Source organism: Miscanthus floridulus, chromosome 16 (assembly GCF_019320115.1).
Source record: "Miscanthus floridulus cultivar M001 chromosome 16, ASM1932011v1, whole genome shotgun sequence".
In the NCBI taxonomy this organism is placed as follows: Eukaryota; Viridiplantae; Streptophyta; class Magnoliopsida; order Poales; family Poaceae; genus Miscanthus; species Miscanthus floridulus.
Window position 1 is genome coordinate 101149466 of NC_089595.1, and position 24084 is coordinate 101173549.

The 24084-nt window shown below is 44.4% G+C and overlaps 2 protein-coding genes across 3 annotated transcripts; both read left to right on the forward strand.

Annotated features, from left to right (window-relative positions):
• The first annotated feature begins 13803 nt into the window (after positions 1-13803).
• On the forward strand, positions 13804-15686 carry LOC136513439 (V-type proton ATPase subunit E-like). Its single transcript, XM_066507443.1, has 6 exons — positions 13804-14139; positions 14289-14389; positions 14519-14675; positions 14766-14962; positions 15086-15185; positions 15296-15686. Exons 1-6 carry the CDS (start codon positions 14038-14040, stop codon positions 15329-15331), a joined length of 693 nt encoding a protein of 230 aa, XP_066363540.1. The 5' UTR covers positions 13804-14037; the 3' UTR covers positions 15332-15686.
• Positions 15687-17903: 2217 nt separating this feature from the next.
• Positions 17904-21217, forward strand: LOC136513438 (serotonin N-acetyltransferase 1, chloroplastic-like). 2 transcript variants are annotated; one of them, XM_066507441.1, is made up of 8 exons: positions 17904-18088; positions 18184-18323; positions 18913-18976; positions 19528-19711; positions 19848-19947; positions 20094-20194; positions 20306-20399; positions 20783-21217. In XM_066507441.1, exons 1-8 carry the CDS (start codon positions 18051-18053, stop codon positions 20860-20862), a joined length of 801 nt encoding a protein of 266 aa, XP_066363538.1. In that variant the 5' UTR covers positions 17904-18050; the 3' UTR covers positions 20863-21217. The 2 variants fall into 2 exon arrangements, with proteins under 2 accessions (XP_066363538.1, XP_066363539.1); XM_066507442.1 differs by having other exon boundaries at positions 18184-18269.
• The last annotated feature ends 2867 nt before the right edge of the window (positions 21218-24084 follow it).

Here is a 24084-nt window from a genome sequence, read left to right on the forward strand (position 1 = left end):
CACAAGCAGGACTAACCCACCACTCTCCTGTCCCGGGTGTCCAGGTCCCCGTCCAAACTTGGACTCCAAGCCCCCGCCTCTGAGTCCCGGACTCAGTGCGGTGCAAGGACCTCCACCACCTCCTCTTCCCATCAGTCGGTCCGAAAAGAGCTGGATCCGCGACAAGAGAGCAGCAAGCCTTCCCTGCGCCCATACCCAAGTATGTGCTCGGGACAATAATCTGTGACTTGCCTAGAGTCATATGCAACGACCGGTCCTTAATCAACACAGATAGGGAAAAAGTGTAACCGGGCTATGCCCTGTGGCCGTAGGACACAACCCCTCACACCCACCAGTACCAAATCCACATCCCTGTCCGGTCACCATTTTCCTTTCCATTACTTCATCATGATATCATAGTTTAATCATCTATTTGCGAGTAACGACAGGTTACTCACGCTACCGACATCCTGAGCATAGCAGCTACTCGACCTGTACTAGTAGGACTCATGGTGGATATATTTATGCATGTAGCTTCCATAAAATGCCTGTAACGTAAATGCATATCATATAAATATATTCAGTGATTATTTAAAAATAGGGGTTATGCACCGGGGCTTGCCTTGGGCAGGCACGGTGTCAGCAAAGTCAGTGACGGGTGGCTCCGGAACGTCCTCCTGCACGAGGATCTCCTCGTACTCTTTGATGACTTCGTCGTACTCCTGCTCGTCGAAGGTCACGATCTCCAGTGGCTCGTCCTCTATATGCATGCAGTGATGATGATGCAATAATTAATATATAGGCAACCGCAACTCTTAAAATAAGAATACATCTACTAAGCTACTAAGCTAACTCTAATGACTAATACACAAAGTTACCTATTATTCCCACTAAATAGGTATGAAACATTTCATGTATTATCTTAGCAACTAAAGGCATCCTTATTGCTGATACCAATTTACTATATATATGATAAAATAAGGTGCACTAGCTACCATATTTATCAACCTATTCTAAGGCCACAAAAATTACAGTGAGCACATAATAATACAATGAACCTACTGTAAAAGAATTCTAGGGCTAGCACTTCTACCAAAGCATCACAAAAATTCATCCTCTAAATAACCATAATAAGCATTTCAAAATAATAAAGTAACCCTAAAGGTATCACTGAACTATACGAACTAATTACACTAACAGATAGATCATGAATTTAGGAATCTAACAAAATTTATTTCACAATCAATAAATAAATTCAAATGAGCTCTAGAGATGAAGAAAATGATATTATTGGAGAAGGATAATCATGCTATTGGACTTGTTGACTTGCACATGACTGTGGGTCTAGAAATACTAGATAAGACCACGGGTCAAGAAAATAAAAAGAAGAATGAAGGAATTCTTGCAGGCTAGCTACCTTAGAATTGAATGAAGTGCCATCTACGGTGATCGATGTGCGGAGGCAATGCAAGAGGAGAGACACCAGGGAGCTTAGCAATTGCTTGCTCTGCGTGGAGTGGAGCAGAACCATATATATCACTGGTTGTGGGTGGTCATGACAAGCTAGGTAGTTTGGAAGCACGAAACGAGTTGGCAGGGTTGTCCTCTGGCTCCGTGCCATGTGCGGTGGTGTGGTCTTTGGTCATGAGATAATTAATTCAAGGATGAACTTTGAGTGGTCTTGGACTTATGAGCACGTCAGGACTGGAGTGGGCTTTGGGCTGAATGTGCTTGGCGGTGGGGTGCTGGTTCATTTATGCAGGTCAAGGAATTAATTGAGGAGGAGACCACATGTCAAGGAAATATTAGAGAATAAGAAGATCAATTGTAAACTAGCTACCTCAGCTGATTATAGCTCGGGGAGAAATCGATAGACGCAGCTCTCTCGGGCAAGAACAGAAGAACTTGATTTGAGAGGAAGAAACAAGTGAGCAGCGGAGCGAGATAGCTCGGCGTATCCTTTTAAAGACAGGAGACGCAGGAATGGAGAAGCAAAGACGCGACAGCGACGCGTCGTAAGGTTAGTGGCTAAACTAGCTTGCTTAAAGGTAATAAAGCGCCGCGGGAACGACGTGCTGCTGTGGATGAACAGTGTTTTCTGCGGAGATATAGTGTTTCCACGCGTGAACAGTGTTTTCCACGGGGTGAACAGTGATTTCTGCGCTGCTGCAATACCGCGGTTGGAAAATCTGCCCTGCTGCAGTCTGTCGTGTTGAAAATCTGCCCTGACATGTGGAAACTCCTGCTGCTACAGTGCTGCGTGAGGAATGGGTGCGTGCGCTGCGTTTGCAGAGTAGTGAGCGAGCGGCGTGCTCAGCGAGCCAAACTTGTGAGTGAGATTAATGCGTAGCGTGTGCGACACACTATGGCAGCGGCAGCGCATCATGCACTGATAATTTTGCAAGGTGATTAGCAAGCGAAGTAAAGGCGGGATAATTAGAACAACGAGAGATGACCATGGCGCGTCGTGAGATTGATGGAGATATAAATCTTTGTCAAGTGGTATGCTAATAATTAGTGAATGATAATAATTTATCATTTGACTTTGTGGCTATGGAGCTCTCACGTGGAGAGAGATGACGTGCTGGAAGGACAACTTGGACAAGGAATAAATTAGAGCTCAATTTAAGAATTAGTGCAATAAAATTTAATTTATCATTTACCACATGCAATAATACATAAACATGATGCTCATGACATGGTTTAATATTTTGATTAAGGCGTAACACCGAGGGTGTTACATGCGTGACTTCGTCGTCGGTTGGTGGGGCTCGAGGAGTGAGGAGTACCATGTCGTACTCATGCCCTAGAGACATGAACTCTAGGCTCTCAAACCAAACCACCGTGCCGAGACGCAACGGTCGTACGGGGTCTGTCATCCGGAACTTGCTGGGATGATGAAACTGACACGCAGGTCCCCCTACCTGGCGCGCCAACAGTCGGTGTTTCGGACCGGGGGGTCCTCAACCAACCAGTAAATGTGAACTGCGTGCCCCTAGTCCCGGATGGTGATGCAAAGAGACACAAGGTTTATACTAGTTCAGGTAATCGATGCCCTACGTCCAGTCTGAGAGATCGATCTTGTATTCCTTGCACCGAAGTGCTTGTAGTAGGGGATTACAAGCTAGGTGAGAGAGGGAGCTAGTCCCAGGTCTCGGCGAGGTGTCGTGTGGGCTGCTTGAGATGTTGCTATCAGGCCGCTGGGAAGTGTGTGTGTGTTACAGGGCCTTGTTCTTCTAAATGGCTCAAGTCCTCTCCTTTTATAGTTGAAGGGAGGACAAGGACAGTACATGTGCTAACTATACGGCGTCGTGCCAATAGGGGCGGCATGTCCGAGCCCTGTGGCCTGTTCCTGTGGCGGCGTGGTCGTCGGAGTGGTCCGTCCTTGGAGCACTGGGGCGGCGTGGTGGTCACATCCGATCCTGTGCGTCATCGGAGCTCCAAGACTGCCTCGGAGTGGGTGCGGCGGTGAATGTGCGAGCCGCTGTGGACTGACTGTGCGCGAGGCCGAGGCTCGGTCGGTGCCGAGGCCGTACTGCAGTGGGGGGTCTCGGCGGACACGAATCCCGAGATGGCCGAGACCTTGGTGCATAGTGCCGAGGCCCTGAGAGAGCGGTTGATCTGGTGCGCTGGCTCGGAGGCGGTGATGTCCCGGGCCAGGCTGTCCGTGTAGTGTTGTTTTCGAGGTGGGGATCGCGGGGCACAGTGTAGTGCGGGCGCTGATCGTGGGCACACCGTCATAATACAGTGACTGGTAATCCCCGGCGTGCCCTGTCTTAGCCGGTATGGCGCCGATGCGACCTCATGTCCCGTCGGCCATTCCGCGGTGTCGAGCCGTTGTCCGGCTGAGATTGCGGGAGTGGTTGACGTATTAATGGGACATGACGTGCTGTCGGGAAGACCGGTCGAGGCGGGGGCGACGGGCTATGGATAAGCTGGCCTCGCGCGATACGGAGAATGAGGCCTCACGCGAGACAGAGACCGGACTCCTCGCCGAGGCCTTCCGTGAGAGGCCTCGCGCGAGGCGGAGATAGCACTCCTTGCCGAAGCCTTCCGTGAGAGGTCTCGCGCGAGGCGGAGATTGCGCCAGGACGCCGAGACCTCCTGTGCGAGGCTCAGGGCGAGGCGGAGAGCTCGGTGGGCTCGGACGTGATCGGTGATGAGCCCATGGCTTACCTTCTAGCTTATTTCTTGATGGGACTTAAGTGACTTTTTTGACGTACGCTTGGGGTACCCCGTTCTACAGTACCCGACAACTCCTTTAGTATTATGTAATAATGTAGTACGTACCAATGTCCATTTGGCTGGCCTCTGCCTGACATATGGAATTTCGTCAGACAGGATTTCCCAGCTTTTACTCGTACTAAATTTTGGGGTTATGTTCGTCCCTGCTGCCGGGACAAATTTCATCAGATTGTTCCATTCGTGTCCTGGCTTATAATTTCTGTCCCGTTTGAATCCTGCTTTAAACATTCCTTTCGTAGTTTCCTGAAGCCCCAACATCCAAGTGCCACATGTCACTATCTTGGTCAGACAAATTGTACTACTTTCTCCATTTAAAAAAAACACAATTCTTAAACAAGTTCAAGTTTGATGAGATCTATAAAAAAATACTAACATTTATAATACCGACCAAGTATCATTAGATTAATTATAATATATATTTTTATTGATTTAATTGAACTTATAAGAAAGTTTGTCTTGTATTAAATATAAAATTATTTTCTTTGAGGGAGTATTACCGTGCCCTTTTTTTCCTCCCTTGGGTCAGTTGTGTGTCGACATCCCGTGCTCAAAAGCATAGAAGAGTGCGTTTTAGCAATCTCCAAGTTATAACTGGGTAAAAATCCATTGTGTAAACATTTGTTGCATGCCAATTACTTCCTCCGTCTACAAAAGATTGCAATTATGGTATACCTGATGGTCAATTGAGCCAAATTTACAATAAATAATATTAACATTTATGTCTCTAAATAAATTTGTTATAAAAATATATTCAATAACTAATTTAATGATACTCATTTTATAACAAAAATGTTTGTACTCTTTTATATAAATTTAGTCAAAGTTTAAACGGTTTGATTTCTCAAAATTCAAGAATTACATTCTTTTGTGAACTGATATAGTACCGTACCACCTAGCTGGATGAGACGAGAGCTGTAGAGGCTGTTTGGCTGCTGGCCACACAGCGCCACACCCTGTTGTGGCGGCGCCACACTCTGTCGCGTAGGAAAACAACGCCACAACGAAGATCGTGTGGCGTGCCGCAGATTAATTACGAACCAAGCAGACGCCTGCTTTCCTGTGGCCGCCGGAGTCTAGACGAGGCAAACCAAGGCCGGCAACCAAATAGCCTCGTAGTCACCATCTTCATAGAAAGCTTCCGGTCTATGTTTTCCTCAGGTCAAATCTCCAATAACCGAGAAAGAAAAATCCCCGCGTCTCGAAGGAGTAGGTCTGAGTTGCACGAGCTCAACGATGATGGACACGAGATCACGAGAGCACCCCATGGCGACCGCGTCAAGCACGCCCTGTAGCCGTAGCGCGTCGCCTCGGAGGCGGGAGGGCACTGGCAAACGACGGCCGCTCGCTCCCGGCCGGGCGGCCCGCGCGGCGGTTGGTGCGATGGCGACCGGCGGTGGTTGCTGCGTCGCCAGGGACCGACACGGCGGGCACAGTACCGGTATCCGGGCCAATCGCGCGCTTCACTGCAGCCTTGCAGTCCCACATTGCCATCTCTCGCCAGGGGCGGCACTGTGTGTGCAGGATGCATGCACTGCATTCTGGTCCTCTCCTCACGACCTCACGGCGGGCTCTGGTGACCACAGCTCTCGTCTCGTCCTGTCAGGTGCAGTGGTGGTCCTTCGGAAAGGGCGGAGGGCCGAAAGGGAAGTGCGCAGAAATGTGCAAAATGCTCAGATTCCATGAATTTGAAAATTTGGGTAACTGTAGCACTTTCATTTTTATTTGGTAAATAGTGTTCAATCATGGACTAATTAGGTTCAAAACGTTTGTCTCGTAATTTCCAACAAAACTGTATAATTAGTTTTTTTTCGTCTACATTTAATGCTCCATGCACATATCGCAAAATTCAATATGCTATAGCACTTTTTAGAAATTTAGAATGGGAAATAAACATGCACCCACGCCACACCTGGGAAGGAAGATCATAGCTTGGTTCATCCGTTAAAATTCTTCTAGTTCTAGTTTTACGGCATTGCAGTTGCCTGTACCTAGTACTCCCTCCGTCCTAAATAGACGACGCTATAGGATACATGTAGATCAAACTTTCTCAACTTTAAATAGTTTATAGGAAATACATGCAACATTTATGTCTTCAAATAAATTTATTATAAAAATATATTCAACGATCTATCTAATAAGACTAATTATGTATTATAAATATTAATATTCTATTATATAATCGGTAAAAGTAAAAAAAATATTGACTTTTCGGGAAGTGAGAATGTCTTTTATTTTGGGAGGGAGTAAGTTATTACTAGTAATAAGAGAAATATAAGAGGAATACATTCGGAATATTCCGTATGGGATTATGCTCATTTAATGTAGACACATCAGTGTACCAGTCGTTCTGTCAAATTCAAGACATCCTGCATGTTCAGGACATCTTTGTCGAATTCAGAAGAGGATGCTACAGCGAGATGAATAATTTCTGCAAGTCGCATACTCCGTATAATTTACAAAGAACCACGCAGAGAATATAATAATTTCTGCAAGTCGCATACTCCGTATAATTTATCAGCAGTCAGTGGCGAGAGAACCGCTGGTTCCTCATGTCAAACTTCTAGCCAGGGTACATGTAACATGCATCCTGCACATGGAGCGCGTCCTACCGGCATCTGTAATGCTGCATGGTCCTGCTCCGGTGAGTAAAATTGAGAAGTGTTACGTGAGAGTGTTGTATAGGGTATTTGATATTAATAAAAAAATAAATTGTAGAATCCGTCGGTACTTCACGAGACGAATTTATTAAGCCTAATTAACCTGTCATTAGCGTAATGTTTACAGTAGCACTACATTGTCAAATCATGGACTAATTAGGCTTAAAAGATTCGTCTCGTAAATTAGTCGCAAGTTGTACAATTAGCTTCGTAATTAATCTAAAATTAATACTCTATGCATGTATCAAACATCTGATGGGACAACGACTAAAGTTTAGGAGTAGAAACGAAACAACCCCTTACACTCAACCTGTTCGGTTGGCTGATTCGTATCGTTACTGGTTCGTGAAGAAGTACTGTTAGCTGGTTTGTGTAAGAGAAAAATACTATTCCGGCTAGAAATTTACGATCGTTTACGACAAGCCACAGCCAAACAGGCTGACTGTCTGTATATACTGTACTCAAGGACCGTGGCAATCAAACGCTTTGTTTGTCCTCCACCCTATACTACCAGAGGCCAGAAGGACCGACAGTGCCAAGCTGTGGAGGGACCTGCATTCAAGTTGTCAGTGGAGCCTAGAATTTCAGCTACACTACAGAGTTTGGATAAGATCCAGGGGCACAGTGCTCATCAGTGCTCAAAACTGGTGCATTTATATGTATGTATATAAATGAATTCTGCTACTTAGAAAAAAATCTACAGAAGTGACAAGGTATCGTATGATTCATATGTTTATATATCCCACCAACCCAAAAAGAGTGCAGTTTCTCGTTCTCGGAAAAGTTTATCAATTTCAAATTTGGCCAAATCTATACAAAATTACTAATTTTTATGACACCGAATAAGTAAGATTAGTTGTTATTTTTTTTAATAGTACTAAGTCTGTCTAGAGACATAAATATTGACACTGTTTTTATAAACTTGGAACTGGAATTAGGTGATTTCTTGGAAAACAAGGAGTGTACTCTTTTTTTTAGGACGGAGTGAGCACGTGTGATCCATCCTTCTATAGTGCTTGCCTGTATTTGTTTCCGGGTGTTTTTTTTTTTGTTTTATGACCAGCTTCCACTTTCCAGGTGTAGCACTTGATTAATAAATGATGCGTCCTGGACTGCACTTGCAAGTCGAACAGTTTTACAACTATCACAGTACTAGACTACAGCGTCAATTATTGTGATTAAAGCTACTACTTTCCCCTAACATTAAAATGTCAAAGGTAGGGAGATTTAGGATCTGCATTTTTTCACTGGAAAGGCAAGGCAAAAGCGACACCTTAGCTGTTGGCCGAGGGAGGATTTGGTGAAGAATGATGGCACCAGCACGTACCAATTTCCCTGAAATGAGACATTAATCATTTGTGCTTGCGTGCAGTTTCACTTTCCCAACTTTCAGGTCCTTTATATCTCCAGCCATCTTGCCTCCTACAGGCTGCAATAGACCATACATGCAGCTCACTTGTGAAGAGCTCGCTAATTGAGCATTTTATTATGGATATAAAAGGTTGAAACACTAGGTGCCCGTGAGATCTAGTCCAATAAACAAAAGGGGGCACTACCAAACAAGATCATCCTTTTTACCTAATAAAGAACCATTTAATGCAAACATAAAACAACCGAAAATTACAGACTTGCAATAACCTTCATCTACTACAAACTGAAAGACAAAAATTGATGATCCCAACAATCCTTAAACCAATAATACAATAGTAAGTACACATAAGTTTCAAATGTAGTGAATAAGCACACCAATATTCCCTTTTCTTTTAAACAGCACAGTATTGACTTTGACAAACGCTATTTCACTTGACAAGAAAGCATCAAGAATACTACAAAGATTACAACTGCACTAACTGTGTTCAATTCACTAAACCATTCAGCCATACAAAAACTACCAACTCTGTTCAATTCGCACAGCCTAACAACAACGAACCTTGGCTTGGAGTAAAATGAACTTTTACACATTCTGTTTCTCTTTGTGTGGCTCCACAATGCCTGCGTGAGTGAGCAAAGCCCATAAATGAGTGATGAACTCCCCAACATGAGTAAGGCGCTCTATATGACCTCTTACATTTTCTGATGGTGAGACAAATAGAATCATTTCATACCAGAAGTCCGCAATCACCTTCCACTGTGTTGAATAACCTGTCATGGTTTCCAATAGCTTACCAAGTTTTGCACCTTTCGCAAAAATTGTTTCCTCTAGTTCACCCAGGTTTTTCATTACCTGATACTTTTCCTGTAACGTTTTTACACCTCCCAGGTATTCACGTGCTTCCTTTTCCACCTCATCAAATATGGTTTTTGCATCCCATTGGTGATCTGGTAGCAGCTCTGGAACAAACACAACCAAGTATGCACAGTATCTTGATAGTTTGATGCCAACATCGCATTGGATCAGAAAATCTTCTTGTTCTTTGCTCCCACCCAACTCCAACTCAGGTGGTGCAATTTCACAGTAGCTGGTAGCTATGTGCCAAATCAAGATTGTATGTGTTTGAGTCTCTTGCCTGCATGCCCAGGAGAAGTGCTCAAGCAGACCATTTCTCGTTAAGGAGGACAAGCCATTGGATAGCTGGCCATCGCTAGCCTTTAGAGACTGCACAATTGCTTTCTTGACTTCATTGTGCACATTGGCAGGAATTCCTGCTTTGCGATTATTTACCAAGCAACCCATGTTAATACCCATCTTCTCTTGATCATGAAGATAAATGATACTGCTCCATCTAATGGAAATGTTCAACCATCTCTTACAAATATTGCCTTCAAAGGACTCAAGTATCGAATACTGACCAATCTTGTTCTGCCAATTCGGAAGCAATGTAATCTTGCAGAGGAAAATAAGTACCTTCTCTATGAATCTATTCTTTTGCCACCTGCCACCAGAGATGACTGACATACCTGCAAGTTAACGAAACTTTACCCCAGTCTGAGAACCAATACAGTATAAGTTGCAACATATCCAGCAAAGCAAGTGACACTAAATTTAGAACAGTAATAACAATATCAGGATTCTTGGCTTCCATTGTGGTCCAATCACCATGTATTCCATGCGCACGAGTTACAGCCACTATAACCAAAGGGGTCAATGTGACTGAAATAATGGTAAGGAAGATTATTACACATTCTCGATAGTACATGAGGGCATACTTGGTGAAGAAAAAATCATATAGGAAACTCAACTCCACTTCTATCACCTTGAAAGCCCTACTGTAATCCTTTTTGGTAGCTAATAGCCCTCTAAAGATGAAGTCATGAGTCTTTTTGAGGCCAGATTCAGAACAAGAAAATCCAAAGTAGCGTCGCCGGAGCAAATGGAACAGTGCAAAAGAAAGGCATATATCTTTCAATTGGGCACCCTCAGTGGACTTCATCAATCTACCATTACAACGCCAAATCTGCTCAATTGTTATAATATTTTCTGTTGCAATAAATTTTCTTCGGTAGTAAGGAGGCTCAGACCTAATCCTAGCACCAACCCAGCATACAAGGTAATTGAAGCCTGACAAGCTAATGGGGTCATATCTAGACTCATTTGAATCAGCATCATGCTTCATGTAGTCAGCAAGCAGTTTGCTTGAGTGCCATGACTCGCTAGCCAGTACACAAGCTTGTATTCGTATAAAGTTCTTGTAGATGGTTACAGTGAATAGAAGAGTGACACTGGTAACTACAAAAGCATCTGACATGTGCTGAAGCAAAACAGAAACATATGTGTAGTAGAGAATTAACTGAATATAGTGTTTCATCCATTGCTTGTTGTCATCAAGTTCAAAAGTGGTGATAGAGTTGGTGCACCCAAGCACTGCAAAGAATGATATAGCCCATACAGGATACAGGTCAATCTTGATGGATGATGACTGCATGAACCCAATCATGTATGTAAAGATGAGAAACAATAGTGTGTATGCAGCCCACACAAGAGTTCTAATGCACCTGCTGCTTGATTGACGACAGAAGGATCCAAGAGCAGCAATGAACCATAAGAGGGCCATTTCCACAACCATTAAGGCCTCAACACTGAACACACGGCCCCTGGGTCATGAAGCAAGCTATGTATGATGCTGGTTCCATTTCCATAAACATGTTGACATCCTTGGTTCTCCATCCCTGATGCAACTTCTACTACCAATCAGAGTTACTCCTGTATAGACAAAGCACCTCCAGGCTTCTGAGATTAAGGTGGCAGATGTGTCTTTGCACTCAGAGTAGGAGGGACAGCTTTGAAGTACATAACCCATAGACATGTTTCAGCTACTTTATATGCCATGGACTGAGTTAAGTGATTGCAGAGACAAAATTCAATGATTGCTTCAATCTAGGAAAGAAAAACATACTGGCTTCATGACCAGGCGATACTCATGGACAATTGATTAATGCCTATGATCGGCTGAGAAGATCTCGTTTCTCCAGACATATGGTTAGTTGATGAGTTAAAACTCTTCTATTTATTTGAAGTCAAAGTCGACGCTCAACAGAACAGCTCTTTGTGCCAAACGAGAGCCTGACATTTATCCTAAACTATAATGTCGCTATACCAATGTTCAAAATACACAGGATCGCCATTGTGCCACATCAATCAATGTTCTACAAGTAGTCAAAGACCCTAGAAGTGTGTAATGCCAGTTCTAAAATGTTATCCAAGAGAGTTAAAAAATGGAGCACACAACAGAAAAAAAAAAAACATTGAAGGCAACCTGTATGGCGTTGTCAATTCCACAAACATATACCGGAAGAACGGGCTTACTTATCTGTCTGCGTATTCACACTGAGAAATGGGCTCTAAACCGCGTGGAGGTGGAGCCAACGAGGATCATGTACAAGAAGCCTGCCGTGCATAGGATTAGGATGTCAGCAACTAGCATAAAGAAAATCAATGGCATACCGGAATTTACCCAAACACCTTGCAGGCATGGGATGTCCGTGAGACCACACCCATGCAGAATAATCCAACAACCCCACCTCTCCACCGCCCCTGTTCGCTTCGCTGATAAGCCATAGCTGAAAATACCGTTGGCTGATTTGTTGTGAGAAAAAAATATTATTTATTGACTGAAAAAGTATGACTTATATGCCCAGCCAACAGGGAGTCCTGCGTACTGTACGTCAGAAAGCTTCGCAGCATCACTGAAAATGAAGGAAGCGGCCGTCATATTCAGTGAGCCAGCAAAGTGGGTAGAATAGAAAGTCACCACATGGTGCTTGGAGACCTCGGCCTTCGTGGTCGATAAACCCGATTGCGACGAAACCTCCGACCCGGCGGCGCGCAACGCCGCCACGTCCTGTCGGCCTCCATTGCGGCATTGCCCTGCGCGCCCGACGCCGAGCCGGCGGCGAGAGCGAGAGGGAGGAAAACGAGAGCGAAGGTGTGAGCGCGTAGACGAAATGGGCCACAAAGGTTCGGGCCGTTTTGGCCCAGTAGTAAAATCCGTCCAAGAGCCAATGGGCTGGCACCAGCAAACCGGGACAAGCGCAAAACGTGTGTCCGCAGCCCATAGAATTAGGAAGGTCATCCTCTCGTTGTTGGGCCCAGTGTAACAGAGCAGAAAAAGTCTACTTTTCCTCTATTAACTATCGTAAAAGTCAGTTTTTTCTCCCTTAACTAGAAAACTGGATATAACTCCTCCGCCATCTTTTCAAACCGGACATATGACCTCCTAGTTGTTTCTTTAGGTGGGTTTTCTTTTTTCTTTTTATATTTATTTCGACCGAATCATTGAAAAATCACAGTAAACTACAGAAAAATCATAAAATAGAAAATCTAATTTTGTTGAACTCTACATGAGTAGATCTACACAATAAACATACGATATGATATTTTTAGTACAAAATTTTTACTTTAACTTTAGATCTATGCTTTTCTGTGATTAATTCATAACTGTAGTTTCTGTGCTCCTATTATGGTGAATTTTTTATGGTGGACTGATAATTGTATGCTTGAGATGTAGTAAAAATCTCATGCTCATTGGATCATGTATGACTGAGTTATAGATTTATTCAGGTTTATGCTTATTAAATAGTTTTTAAATAGCTCAAAGTGTGTAAAAATAGAAAATATGTGTTCTTTATGTAATATTACTATTGTTATATCTTATGAACACTTAACATAATCATGTTTTCAAAGAGAAAATTACACAGGGAACATACACACTTTTAATTATTTTAAAACTATTTAATAAGCATAAACCTGAATAAGTCTATAACTCAATTATACATGATCCAATGAGCATAAAATTTTTACTACATCTTAAGCATACAATGATTAGTCCACTATAAAATTTTCATCACAATAGGACCACAGAAACTGCAGCTGTGAATTAATCACAGAAAAGCACAGATCTAAAGCTAAAGCAAAAATTTTGTACTAAAGCATACCATATCATATGTTTACTGTGTAGATCTAATCACGTGGAGTCCAACAAAATTTAATTTTTCATTTTATGATTTTTCTATAATTTATTATGATTTTCAAAGATTCAGCCAAAATAAATGTAAAAGAAAAAAAAAGAAAAACCACCTAGAGAAACAGCCAGAGAGGTCATATGTCCGGTTTAAAAAGATGCGGGATGAGTTATGTCCGGTTTTCTAGTTCAGGGAGGAAAAACTGACTTTTGAGATAGTTAAGGGAGGCAAAATAGACCTTTTTCTTAATGGAGCTGCTCTTTGGAGGAAATAGGACCTTGCAAGTTGCAAGTTTTCACTCAAGAGAGGGACAGATGAGAGAATTCATCGAGGGATATATAATAAAAGACTCAGGAAGAAGATCATAATTTTTTATATTTTTCTTCCAAAAAAAACCTTCAAAATCTAAACGATCTAGCAATTTTATCGAGCAGTGAAACTACAGGTTATGTCTGCACGCACGCACAATGCCAAATATAGCGCGGAAGGTAACGAACACTTCCGACCTCACGTCGCTTCCTCTTCTTCCCCCAGTCCCGCGCACACCCACGCGCCACGCTCTCACAGATCCGAACTCCGCGTAGGCCTTCCTTCTTCTTGGTCTCATTCTCATCCATCCAAGCCGAAGGATCGGAGGCACAAGGGACAACAAACCTTTCGGGGCTAAATTCTATTTCGCTCGAGCGAGGAACCAAGTTCTCTTGATCGCAGGAATCACACGTCGATCGGTTGAGTTTGTAGCCAACAAGCAGCCAAGATGAACGATGCCGACGTCGGGAAGCAGGTGCAGCAGATGGTCCGGTTCATCCTGCAGGAGGCCGACGAGAAAGCCAGCGAGATCACTGTTGCCGCCGAGGAGGTCCGTACTACTGACTCTCGTCTTCGCCACATCCCAACATACTTAGATCTCAAATCTCGTGCTCGTAAATTCTCCGATTCCTTCTTTCCCTTCCTTTTGCGATCATCCCATCATTTAGACGACTGAAACGTCTGCATGAATGCATGCAGGAGTTCAGCATCGAGAAGCTGCAGCTGGTGGAGTCGGAGAAACGGAGGGTGAGGCAGGAGTACGAGCGGAAGGAGAAGCAGGTGGACGTCCGCAGGAAGATGTGAGCAGATCGATGATCGATCGATCTATTCATTTTTAGCATCTCATCATTCATTCATTCATTCATCGATGCAAAATCCACGCTGGTAATGGTTATCCATCCTGCTTCGACGCGCGCGCGTGCATGCAGCGAGTACTCGACGGAGCTGAACGCGGCGCGCATCAAGCTGCTGCAGGCGCAGGACGACGTGGTCACCGGGATGAAGGAGAGCGCCGGCGACGCGCTGCTCCGCGTCACCAAGGACGCCAACGCCTACAAGAGGGTCCTCAAGGGCCTCATCGTGCAGGTCGGTTGCGTTGCGTTGTTGGCGTGCCAATTAATTAATCTGCTGAGCACTATTTGAATCTAACGGCGGCGATGGGATGGATCGGATCAGAGCCTGCTTCGCCTGAGGGAGCCGGCGCTGGTGCTGCGGTGCCGAGAGGCGGACCGGAGCCTGGTGGAGGCGGTGCTGGAGGTGGCCAAGAAGGAGTACGCCGAGAAGGCCAAGGTCAACCTCCCCAAGGTCATCATCGACGGCAAGGTCTACCTCCCGCCGCAGAGGAGCAGCCGCGACGCGCCCGGGCCATCCTGGTACTTACTGACGACGTTACATTTACATGATGCTGCCGCCATTACGAAACCGCCTTCGCTGCGCGCGGAATATATAGTGACGAGCTGCGCGATGAACTGATGCTTCTGATGACGAACAAACAGCTCCGGCGGCGTGGTGCTCGCGTCCCAGGACGGCAAGATCGTCTGCGACAACACGCTGGACGCCAGGCTCGGCGTCTCCTTCAGGCAAAAGCTTCCTGAGGTGTGTCGGTGATGGTTGTTTTCTACTTACCTTATAGATTTCCTCCTGCATTGCAAGCAGTTTGTGTGCAATTGGCAGAGATTCATGATGTCCCTGACTTCCTCTTGCAGATCAGGAAGAAACTCTTCTGCCACCAAGTATCCTAATATTTTTTTTTATTCTGATCTATTCTTTTCTGAAATAAATCAGAAGCGGTTCCTCATGACTTGGTACTCGGTTGTTTCTTTGCCAGTGATATCTTGAATGACTGACAGAATGCTCAACAACTGATCGAGTGATCTGCTGCTTCTTCTTCTTCTTCTTTCCTTCGAGACAGTAAATCTCCTTTCTGAAGTGTAGCATGTAGCAAAAAAGTTGTAATGTTTCACTGAGGAGAACACAAAAAAGTTGTAATGTTTCGCCGAGAAGAAGTTGCCAACATTTTATATTTTATTTTTGAGTCCAGTTGTCAGCGTCTGTAACTCTGTATTACTTCTTGAAATCTGATGGACCTGTACTGTTCGTCAAGTGTACTTTATGGATAGTTACAGACGGCCCAAAGTAGACATTAGGTAGTAGGGGAGAAGCTCAAGGCTCGTGAGCTGATTGTTTTAGAAGCTCAAGTCAAACCTTCACCTCCAAGAGTTTTCAAAGTCCACTCTCAATCTAGACTTTTCGGGCAGGATCGAAAAAACTACTCTCCAAAGAATAAAGAGTGACACGGCAGGTTCCTGATGCAAATATAAAAGAAAAAATATATAAAAGTGGTTTAGATAATTTAGAAATAGTCCGACATCCTAAAATAAAATTGTCTTCTAGGAGTATATTTACTTTTGGAGGAACCCAACAAATATGCTCCTAACTACTTTTAGCCGCTTGAAAAGTTAGTTGATTTACCAATTGCTTTTTTGAAACTATTGGAGATGCTCTAACAAGCCTATCGATCTTGTTCCGGAGCAACTTGAATAGGCGACCTATCTCCAATTTAGATAGTGGAGAGAAAAAAACGCATTCCGGCTACCTACTAGACTAACTACTTCTGTTGACCCAACAAAAATGGCTACCTATTTTCCTTAGGTCTCCTCGCCGCACGTGACAAGTTCTGCACGAGCGACTCCTTCTCCGGCGGCCCCTTCCCGGCGGTGAAAGTGCTTCTCCGGCGACTCCCTCCCCGGCAGCCCCTTCTCCGGCGCCACCCCTCACCCGCGCTATGCACGCCGGAGCTGAGGAAATTCCATGGCTCATGCATTTTTTTTTTGCTTGCCTGCTTCTATCCCCGGCGATGTGCCATGCCCCGGTCCGGCTGTGACCGACCAGTCCTAGATAGCTTTTGTCCTAGCTATCGTCATTTATTCAACCCATCACTTTTTTTTCTTTTACTTGATTTTCATTTTTAATAATTAATTATTGTCAAGACAAAGATAAAAAATTTGTTCCCTAGCATTTAGCAAGTTGAAAATAATTAAGGATTGGCGTGGCTCTAGCACGATCGAACGCCCACACCTACCCTGCCTGCTGCGCGTGCCTCGCCTGCTCCACCTACCCGCGTCTGCTGCGCCAACTCGCCCAAGCATGCTACTGCTACGTGCCCACCTATTGCTGATGCATGCCCGACTGCTGCTGCTTCGCATGCTACATGTTGTTGCACGACCACGCCTGCTACTGCACATGCACATGGGACCGTCTGCACCCATAGGGACCGCCTTCGCCTGCGCTCGCTTCCAGCGCCTGACACCGAGGCAAGGCAACAACAGACGAGGAGGGAGATGCAGCACTTTTTATTTTTAAAACATTTGTCTTGCAACATATGTCTGAAGACAAATGAAACATTTGAAACACTTGCAAAAACATCTGGAATCACTTGAAACCATTGTAAACATACGCAACATTCAGATAAAACACTTACAACATATGTGTGATACATATGCAACATTCATATAAACACACTTGCAACATACGTCTAAAAAAATAGATGAAACATTGGGAACAGAAGCTTAGAACATAAGTGTACAACCATTCCAATTTATGCAACATCCATATGAAACACTTACAATATACTTATGAATTAACATGTGAAACACTTATAACATGTGTTTTGCAACATGGGAGAGGTTGGGGCCAGTCGATTCCAGCCGTCGGGGTCAGAGCCAGCGGCGAGCGGCGGCACACGAGCACCACCAGCACCAGCACCAACGGCGTCGCGCGAGCACCACCACCACCAGCGCCACCAACACCGGGCTTAGCTCGGGCGGGCGGACGACGCTCGCAACGGTGGAGCAAGCACCACCACCACCACCACTAGCAGGAGCGGGCGGCGCACACAACGAGGGAGCAAGCGGCGCGCGATGGGCGAGGGCGAGAGGCGAGCAAGCAAGCGGCACGGGATGAGACGACGGTAGCAGCAAGCTGGAGTGGCCTGCGGCGTCCGGACGTGCACGGGATGAATCCACGACAGCAGCTAGGCGGAGTGGCCTGTGGCGTGCGGACAGGACGGACGCCCGTGTCCTATCATTATCGATTAACACACTTAACAATTTGACAACTATTTTTTTGTCATATGTACATAAATTTGTCCTTGGGCCAAGATGCAGGCTGATCTCATTTTTCATCCGGCCTTCCTACGCGAAGGGCCCAGCCTAACAGTATCGTCGCAGTCGCGTAGTCGCAGGCCCAGTTAAAATCGGGAGACCCGGCCTGCGTCCAGACGACCTTATCCACCAACCTCCGCGACGAGCCGACGACTGGCCGCGAGCTCCCCTCTCCCGTAACACCCACTTCTCCACTCCTCTCCTCTCCTCTCCGCCACCGTCGCTCACGCGGTCTCCTATCCCCGCTCCACTCCCCAGAGACACGCGAGCTTCCCGTTCCCGCGAACACGCGCTAAAGATGCCTCCCACCTTCACCGCCGCACCTTCCTCGTCCATGTTAGTATCTGCGCGCCCAACCTCTGGCCCTCAAAGCCCTTGCTAGCGTTGCTAGTGCTGAACTGCTGATGATTTTTTTTTTTTGAATATTTCAGATGTGGCGTTCGCATCCCAACGGCGTGCCGTTTCGAAGCGCAAAGCACGGTTTCCGCGCCCAGATTTCTGCGTAATTGGGTGGCAGGTAAGGCGCCGCTCCCCGCGTTGCAGCGCACCGCATTGTCAGAAGTGATGATGGGTAATGATTGATATTGGTCAGGCTAGTGCAGCCTTCAGTCAGTTTAGTTGCTGGGTAGTGGGTACACGACCGCAACGTTAAGCTAACAATTGAGCTAAGTACGTGGGTGCCACCGGGCTAATCTGGCAGTTTGCCAAATGAAATCACGAATGGTTGTTTGAAACCTGTGGAACGTCATATAACCTTGAACTGATGCGGTGGTTAACTGGTTAAATATCTGCAGAACTTCCCTTTTTTCGGTTCTTGCATTTCCTGTTGATATCTGGAAGCCTGCATTGGATCTGTCAGCACCATTGCCACTGTACCACCATGTCACACCATTAGCTCTTAAATAAAATTGTGCCCTTATTTGTGAGTTATTTTGTAGACTTCAACTTGTGCAGAAATCAAAATCATGATAATAATTGATCTGTCAAAGTCTCTAGATTCTGAAGCTCAATGGCAAGTTAAACATGAAAGCTGCTGATTGCTCGTAGGCTGATTTATATTCATTATTACGTTTTCTGTGACTATTTGTGGACTGTTCATGAAGCGTAGCTGTTAATTTGATAACTAATAGCTAACACTGACGGCCACACTATCACTGTAGTAAAAACACGGTCTGCATCAGCTTGGTCCTTGAAGGCTGGCTTGTGGGATTCTCTCAGATCTGGGTAAAGTACATTGCTACACTTGCAAACACTTCAGTTATACAATTTTGTTAGGTTTTATGTTATCTATATACTTAAACTTGCATCTACTGGTGTAAATGAAACTCTCCTTCTTACAAATTCTTGCCTTAGCTCAAAAGGCAAAAACAGTTTATTCCCACAATATTGGGATAAAGCAAGAGAAAGAAAAGTTGAACAGGTAGGGATTTGCTCCTAGCTAATTGTCAGCCTGAGAACCATATAAATATGTAGTGGGACCAAATCATGTCTGAAGTAAAGTTTACTTTTGGAGAATTTGGGTCTTGTAGCGACATGTGTTTGATGCAATTGTTTCTTTTCTTCCTTTTCAGCATGAAACTGTCTAATTATTTCCCTTTGTCTTTAACTAACAATGATATCTCCCAACCTTTTGGTAGGCATAAAGCCTGAAACCACACATTTTTTAGGCATGTTTTACAATTTTAGAATCTCATTTGTGACATTCAATAGTGTTGCATTCGCACCTTTCGTTTTCAATCTTATGGACAAAAAATGGAAATGTATTTGTTTTTCAGCTTTTTGAAGAGTAACAGTACAGAGACAGTAGAGCCACCAGCAGCACCACTTGAAGTGGAAGAACCTTTGCCTGTGGAAATAGTACTCCTAGAAAGAACACTACTTGACGGAAGCACAGAACAGATTTTATTTTCTTCAGCTGGAGATGTTGATGTATATGATCTCCAAGCCTTATGCGATAAGGTGATCTTTCATCAACCTTGATATTTCTCAGTTTTATGTTATAGTCAATGAACTTAATGCTTCTTCTCTTGACAAATATAATTTGTTTTAAATATTGATCCCCATAACAAATGTGTTTAAATATTTGATCTCACAGGTAGGATGGCCACGCAGGCCTCTATCAAAGATAGCAGCCTCATTAAGAAACAGCTACTTGGTTGCTACACTACATTCAATAATTAGATCTTCAGAAACAGGTACTTGCCTCATTGTTTGATCATCACAGGCTCTTCTGTGATCATATGCATTAGTTGAGGATGTGTCCTAATCTGAAGGTTATTTGCAGAAATTCATTTTTCTAGATGATGAACATCTTAGTGTACTTGTAGAAGTTATTTGACAGAGGGAGAAGAGAAGAAACAGCTCATTGGGATGGCACGAGCAACATCAGACCATGCCTTCAATGCTACAATTTGGGATGTTCTTGTTGATCCTTCGTACCAGGTGAGCTGATGAACTCTGCTGTTTTGCCTTTTGAGAATCCTATCCCACCATTTCTGCTGGCTATATTAAAGAAGAATTATCATGACATGGCTGAGACTTCAATTATTTCAGGGTCAGGGTCTTGGTAAAGCACTCATGGAGAAAGTAATTCGTACTTTGCTCCAAAGAGACATCAACAACATTACATTGTTTGCAGATAATAAAGGTTCACATTTCGAAATCTTCTACAACATCTTATGTAAAGAAAAACGAATTTATATGCCATGTCAAAGAAGAATAGTTGGCTAGAATTATATTTGTCCTGTTTCCTATGTGCCTTTGGCTTGTCCTCTACTTTAAATTATTTGTATAGGTGCTGCAAAATCTGTAAATACGTTTATCCTCTGAATAATGCAAGTACCATGGAAAAGGACACTGTAGGCACCACTTGCTTTTTTATTCACGCGAAGAAGAAAAATTATAATTGTGACAAGGTGCAAAATATAGGATGTGGATGGAGATCATGAAAATTAGTAATTGCAGCACTACAGTATTTCTATGGACTAACGGTTGTTTATATTACCACTCTTTCGTTCTTGCTGGCTGCAGTTATAGACTTCTACAAGAACTTGGGATTTGAAGTTGATCCTCAAGGCATCAAGGGCATGTTCTGGTACCCCAGATTTTAGCACCAGCAGCCAGTTCAAGGGGTTGTACCTGATTACCTGAAGCATCTCCCGTTCTGAAAGGGTAATTGCAGGTCAGATTGACAGGTCAGGGCTCCATGTCCAGATGGATCGCCCTTAACATTTCATCCTGGTCAGAAGCTGGAATTTTCTTAAATGCTAAAACGCCCAGCTGATCGCCTCAGCTCACCCCACCTCACCTCGCCTCACCCCTGTAACCATAACTCGAGCCAAACACGCTATTTGCTATACCCGGGTTGCATGTTCATACACGCGCTTTGGACTCTACCCATCTGTATCTGTATGTAGCATTTTCTACACTCTGAAATGAAAAAACTGTATCCATCAGTTGTGCATACCATCAGTCTGTGCTGTCTCTGGGAAAGAATTTGCTTTCCATCAACATCCACTTTCTGTTGCTGGACCTGTAACTTCAGTCGAGTCACCGTTTACTTCAGCCACCTAGAAGGCTAGAAGTGTCTACATTAGAGGCAAACTGGAGGGATTTTTTTTTTTTGGGTGGGGACTGTCCCCACCATGCACCTGTGGGCACCCACCGTGGCTCATGCCACGTTTCCTGGGAGCTTCAAATCAGTTACCCATGCTCAGCTGCCTGATTTTAGCTGTGAAGATATTTCGAGCAGCAAAGCACGGACATGAACTCACGGAGCTCATGTCATGGGCCGCTGGTCACCAATGCTAGCTTTCTCGTGGGTTTGGCTTTGGCATAGCCATTGTATGATGGTGTCGACGTGTCGTCGTCAGTTGGATCAATATCGCCGTATATCGTCGACTACAAGCTGCTGGTTGAGGTCAGCGGCTCAGCGCACGCATTCTATGATTAATCCCTCCCCCTGATTAACTTACAGGTACGTGTACAACCCTGCTGCGCAAGTAAGGAGGACTCATGTTGTTATCTATGAAAAAAAGTAACGAGGACTCGAATTCTCCATTGCTTTCCATGCTCGAGTCGATCGTTGAGCTAGTTTCCTACTATCTTTCTGGATGCAGTGTCGCGTTGAGCAGCTTCCTAGCCCAGCCAAGACAGTGATGTTGCTGAAAGATGTTACGCTGGAGACCAAGACCGTCCAGAGGTCCGACCACCATCGATTCGATTTGTACATGTATTTGATTGAGTAGTGAGGACACATACACCACAGAATAGTAGTGGAGTAGGATTCATCAAATTGAAGTCCTGAAGGTCTCTGCTCTCGAAACCCTTCTTATTAGCAGCTTGTTCGTTTGGTTGTGGCTTGTCGTAAACGATCGTAAATTTCCAGCCGGAACAGTATTTTTCTCTCACACAAACCAGCCAGCAGTACTTCTTCACGAACCAGTAATAATACGAACCAGCCAACCGAAGAGGCTGCGTCATAACAGCGTCACAACACTGTATTCAGTATTCTTCCTGTTTCCTGGAATCCTGGCTGCAATGCCAAATTTTTTACTTTTTAGTCATTTTTTTAAAGTTTCTCACAAATAGGCTTCTGGATGAAAGATTTCAGAATATGGACCCTTAGCTCGGCGCCATTGATGCTGACGCCGAGCTAACACGTCTCGGCGCCGAGCTCCTGGGCTTGAAGTGAACGTGGAAGGTGACATGGCAGGAAGCTCGGCGTCAGTCACCTTGGCGCCGAGCTCGGCGCCGTAGATCTTGGTTACAAATACCGCGTTGTCTAGCAAATTCACGCATCTTTTCTTTGTGATGTTTAACGAATAGGTTAACGTAGTTAGGTCTATATCCCCTCTTCCGTGCAATTACTTGCCTCTTCTTCAGTTCATCCAAGAACTTAGCTTGATCATCATAACATTCCCACCTGCATTTTCTAGTGCTTTGTTCAAACGAAAAATTATATCATATATGTCTTAGCAAAAGAAACAAAATACGATTTCATGTTTACCACAAAAATAACCAACCTCATCATACTCAACCATATGGCTGCAATAATGGCCTATTCCAAGCTCTGAAGGGACTAGGCCATAGTTGGATTTAACACCACATTCACACATGACAGGAGGTGCTTTGTAAATTACCCTTTCTTTCTTCTTTTCCTTAACCTTTCGCGTTTATTCCGGCCATTGGTTCTTAGGACCATACAACCACTCCTTGAAACGATACTTCGCCATTGAAAACACCTAAATAAGTAGACATTAGTACATGAACACATATAGCTCATCATTTCAACACATACACTTTGCACTTACTTCATGCTTGTTTGGACACACAAACTAACGTATTCTCGGGGTTTATCACAGCTCGATCTCCACAATCGCACAGAGGAGGTTCCTCGAGTCGTCTAACTGTGGCTAGGTACTTCTCCTTAGCCATCATTGGCGGAGGGTTAGGGGAGGTGGAACCCACCGCTTGAAGTGCTCACGTGGATGTCTCCCTCTAAACCAATCGTCGAAAAGGAGGTACCTAGGATCAAACTTGTCTGCACCGTCGATCCATTGAAAGAAAAAGCACCTCTCATAGTCCTACACAACGAGATTCCAACAAAATATTAGTAGCATACTTACACAAATAAAGAAAAAGGATAGTGGAAACAATTTCTTACATTAAAACGATTGCATATGTAGAAGCAACACGCCGCTGTGTCCGGATGTTTTGATTGAAAAACATGGGCCGGGAAACCACAATCACAGTTAGGTACATAGAGGTCAGGAGGGACGGGGGCATCTTTACTAGACGCGTCGGGGTATAATTCTCGAGGACGACCCTGTTTTCGCCAAAACTTCTCCCGAAACATTTCTTGCATCTAACAAAACGGATGTAATTTAACAAACAAAACTCAAAACATCATAAATAAATGTCAATGCGAACCATAACTACAATACAACCAATTTTGTTCTAAGAACCGAAAGCAATTAACATTAAACCCTAAACCTAGGGTTTTCCATTTGATGCACAACAATGAACCCATAACATAACTACATGCGCCTAGGTTTGCTAGCTTTTTTTAGAGTTCAAGGGCATAACGCCCCGGCCTTTCAAAATTATCAAAAGACCAAAGTTTCACAGCACAGTTAGCTCAAAGAGCGTCCAATCCCAACTGGCAGACGGTGAACACTCACCCAGCCACTACCAGGCAACCAACCAAAAAAGACAAAGTACAAAGTAAACTCCAGAAGCAGGCACTAAGACCATTACTAAAGACCCACACCCTATTACATCCCAGAAAGGTTTCAGCTCCTTCATCAGGTAAGACTCAGCAACACCAGCAG

Excerpts from the sequence above, each read along its gene's own strand:
- LOC136513439 (XM_066507443.1), top strand. The coding sequence starts at position 14,038 with ATGAACGATGCCGACGTCGGGAAGCAGGTGCAGCAGATGGTCCGGTTC. Across the intron at positions 14,676-14,765 it reads TCAAGGGCCTCATCGTGCAG|AGCCTGCTTCGCCTGAGGGA; the intron begins GTCGGTTGCGTT and ends GGATCGGATCAG. Across the intron at positions 15,186-15,295 it reads TCAGGCAAAAGCTTCCTGAG|ATCAGGAAGAAACTCTTCTG; the intron begins GTGTGTCGGTGA and ends TTCCTCTTGCAG.
- LOC136513438 (XM_066507441.1), top strand. The coding sequence starts at position 18,051 with ATGCCTCCCACCTTCACCGCCGCACCTTCCTCGTCCAT. Across the intron at positions 20,195-20,305 it reads TTGTTGATCCTTCGTACCAG|GGTCAGGGTCTTGGTAAAGC; the intron begins GTGAGCTGATGA and ends CAATTATTTCAG. Across the intron at positions 20,400-20,782 it reads ATTGTTTGCAGATAATAAAG|TTATAGACTTCTACAAGAAC; the intron begins GTTCACATTTCG and ends TGCTGGCTGCAG.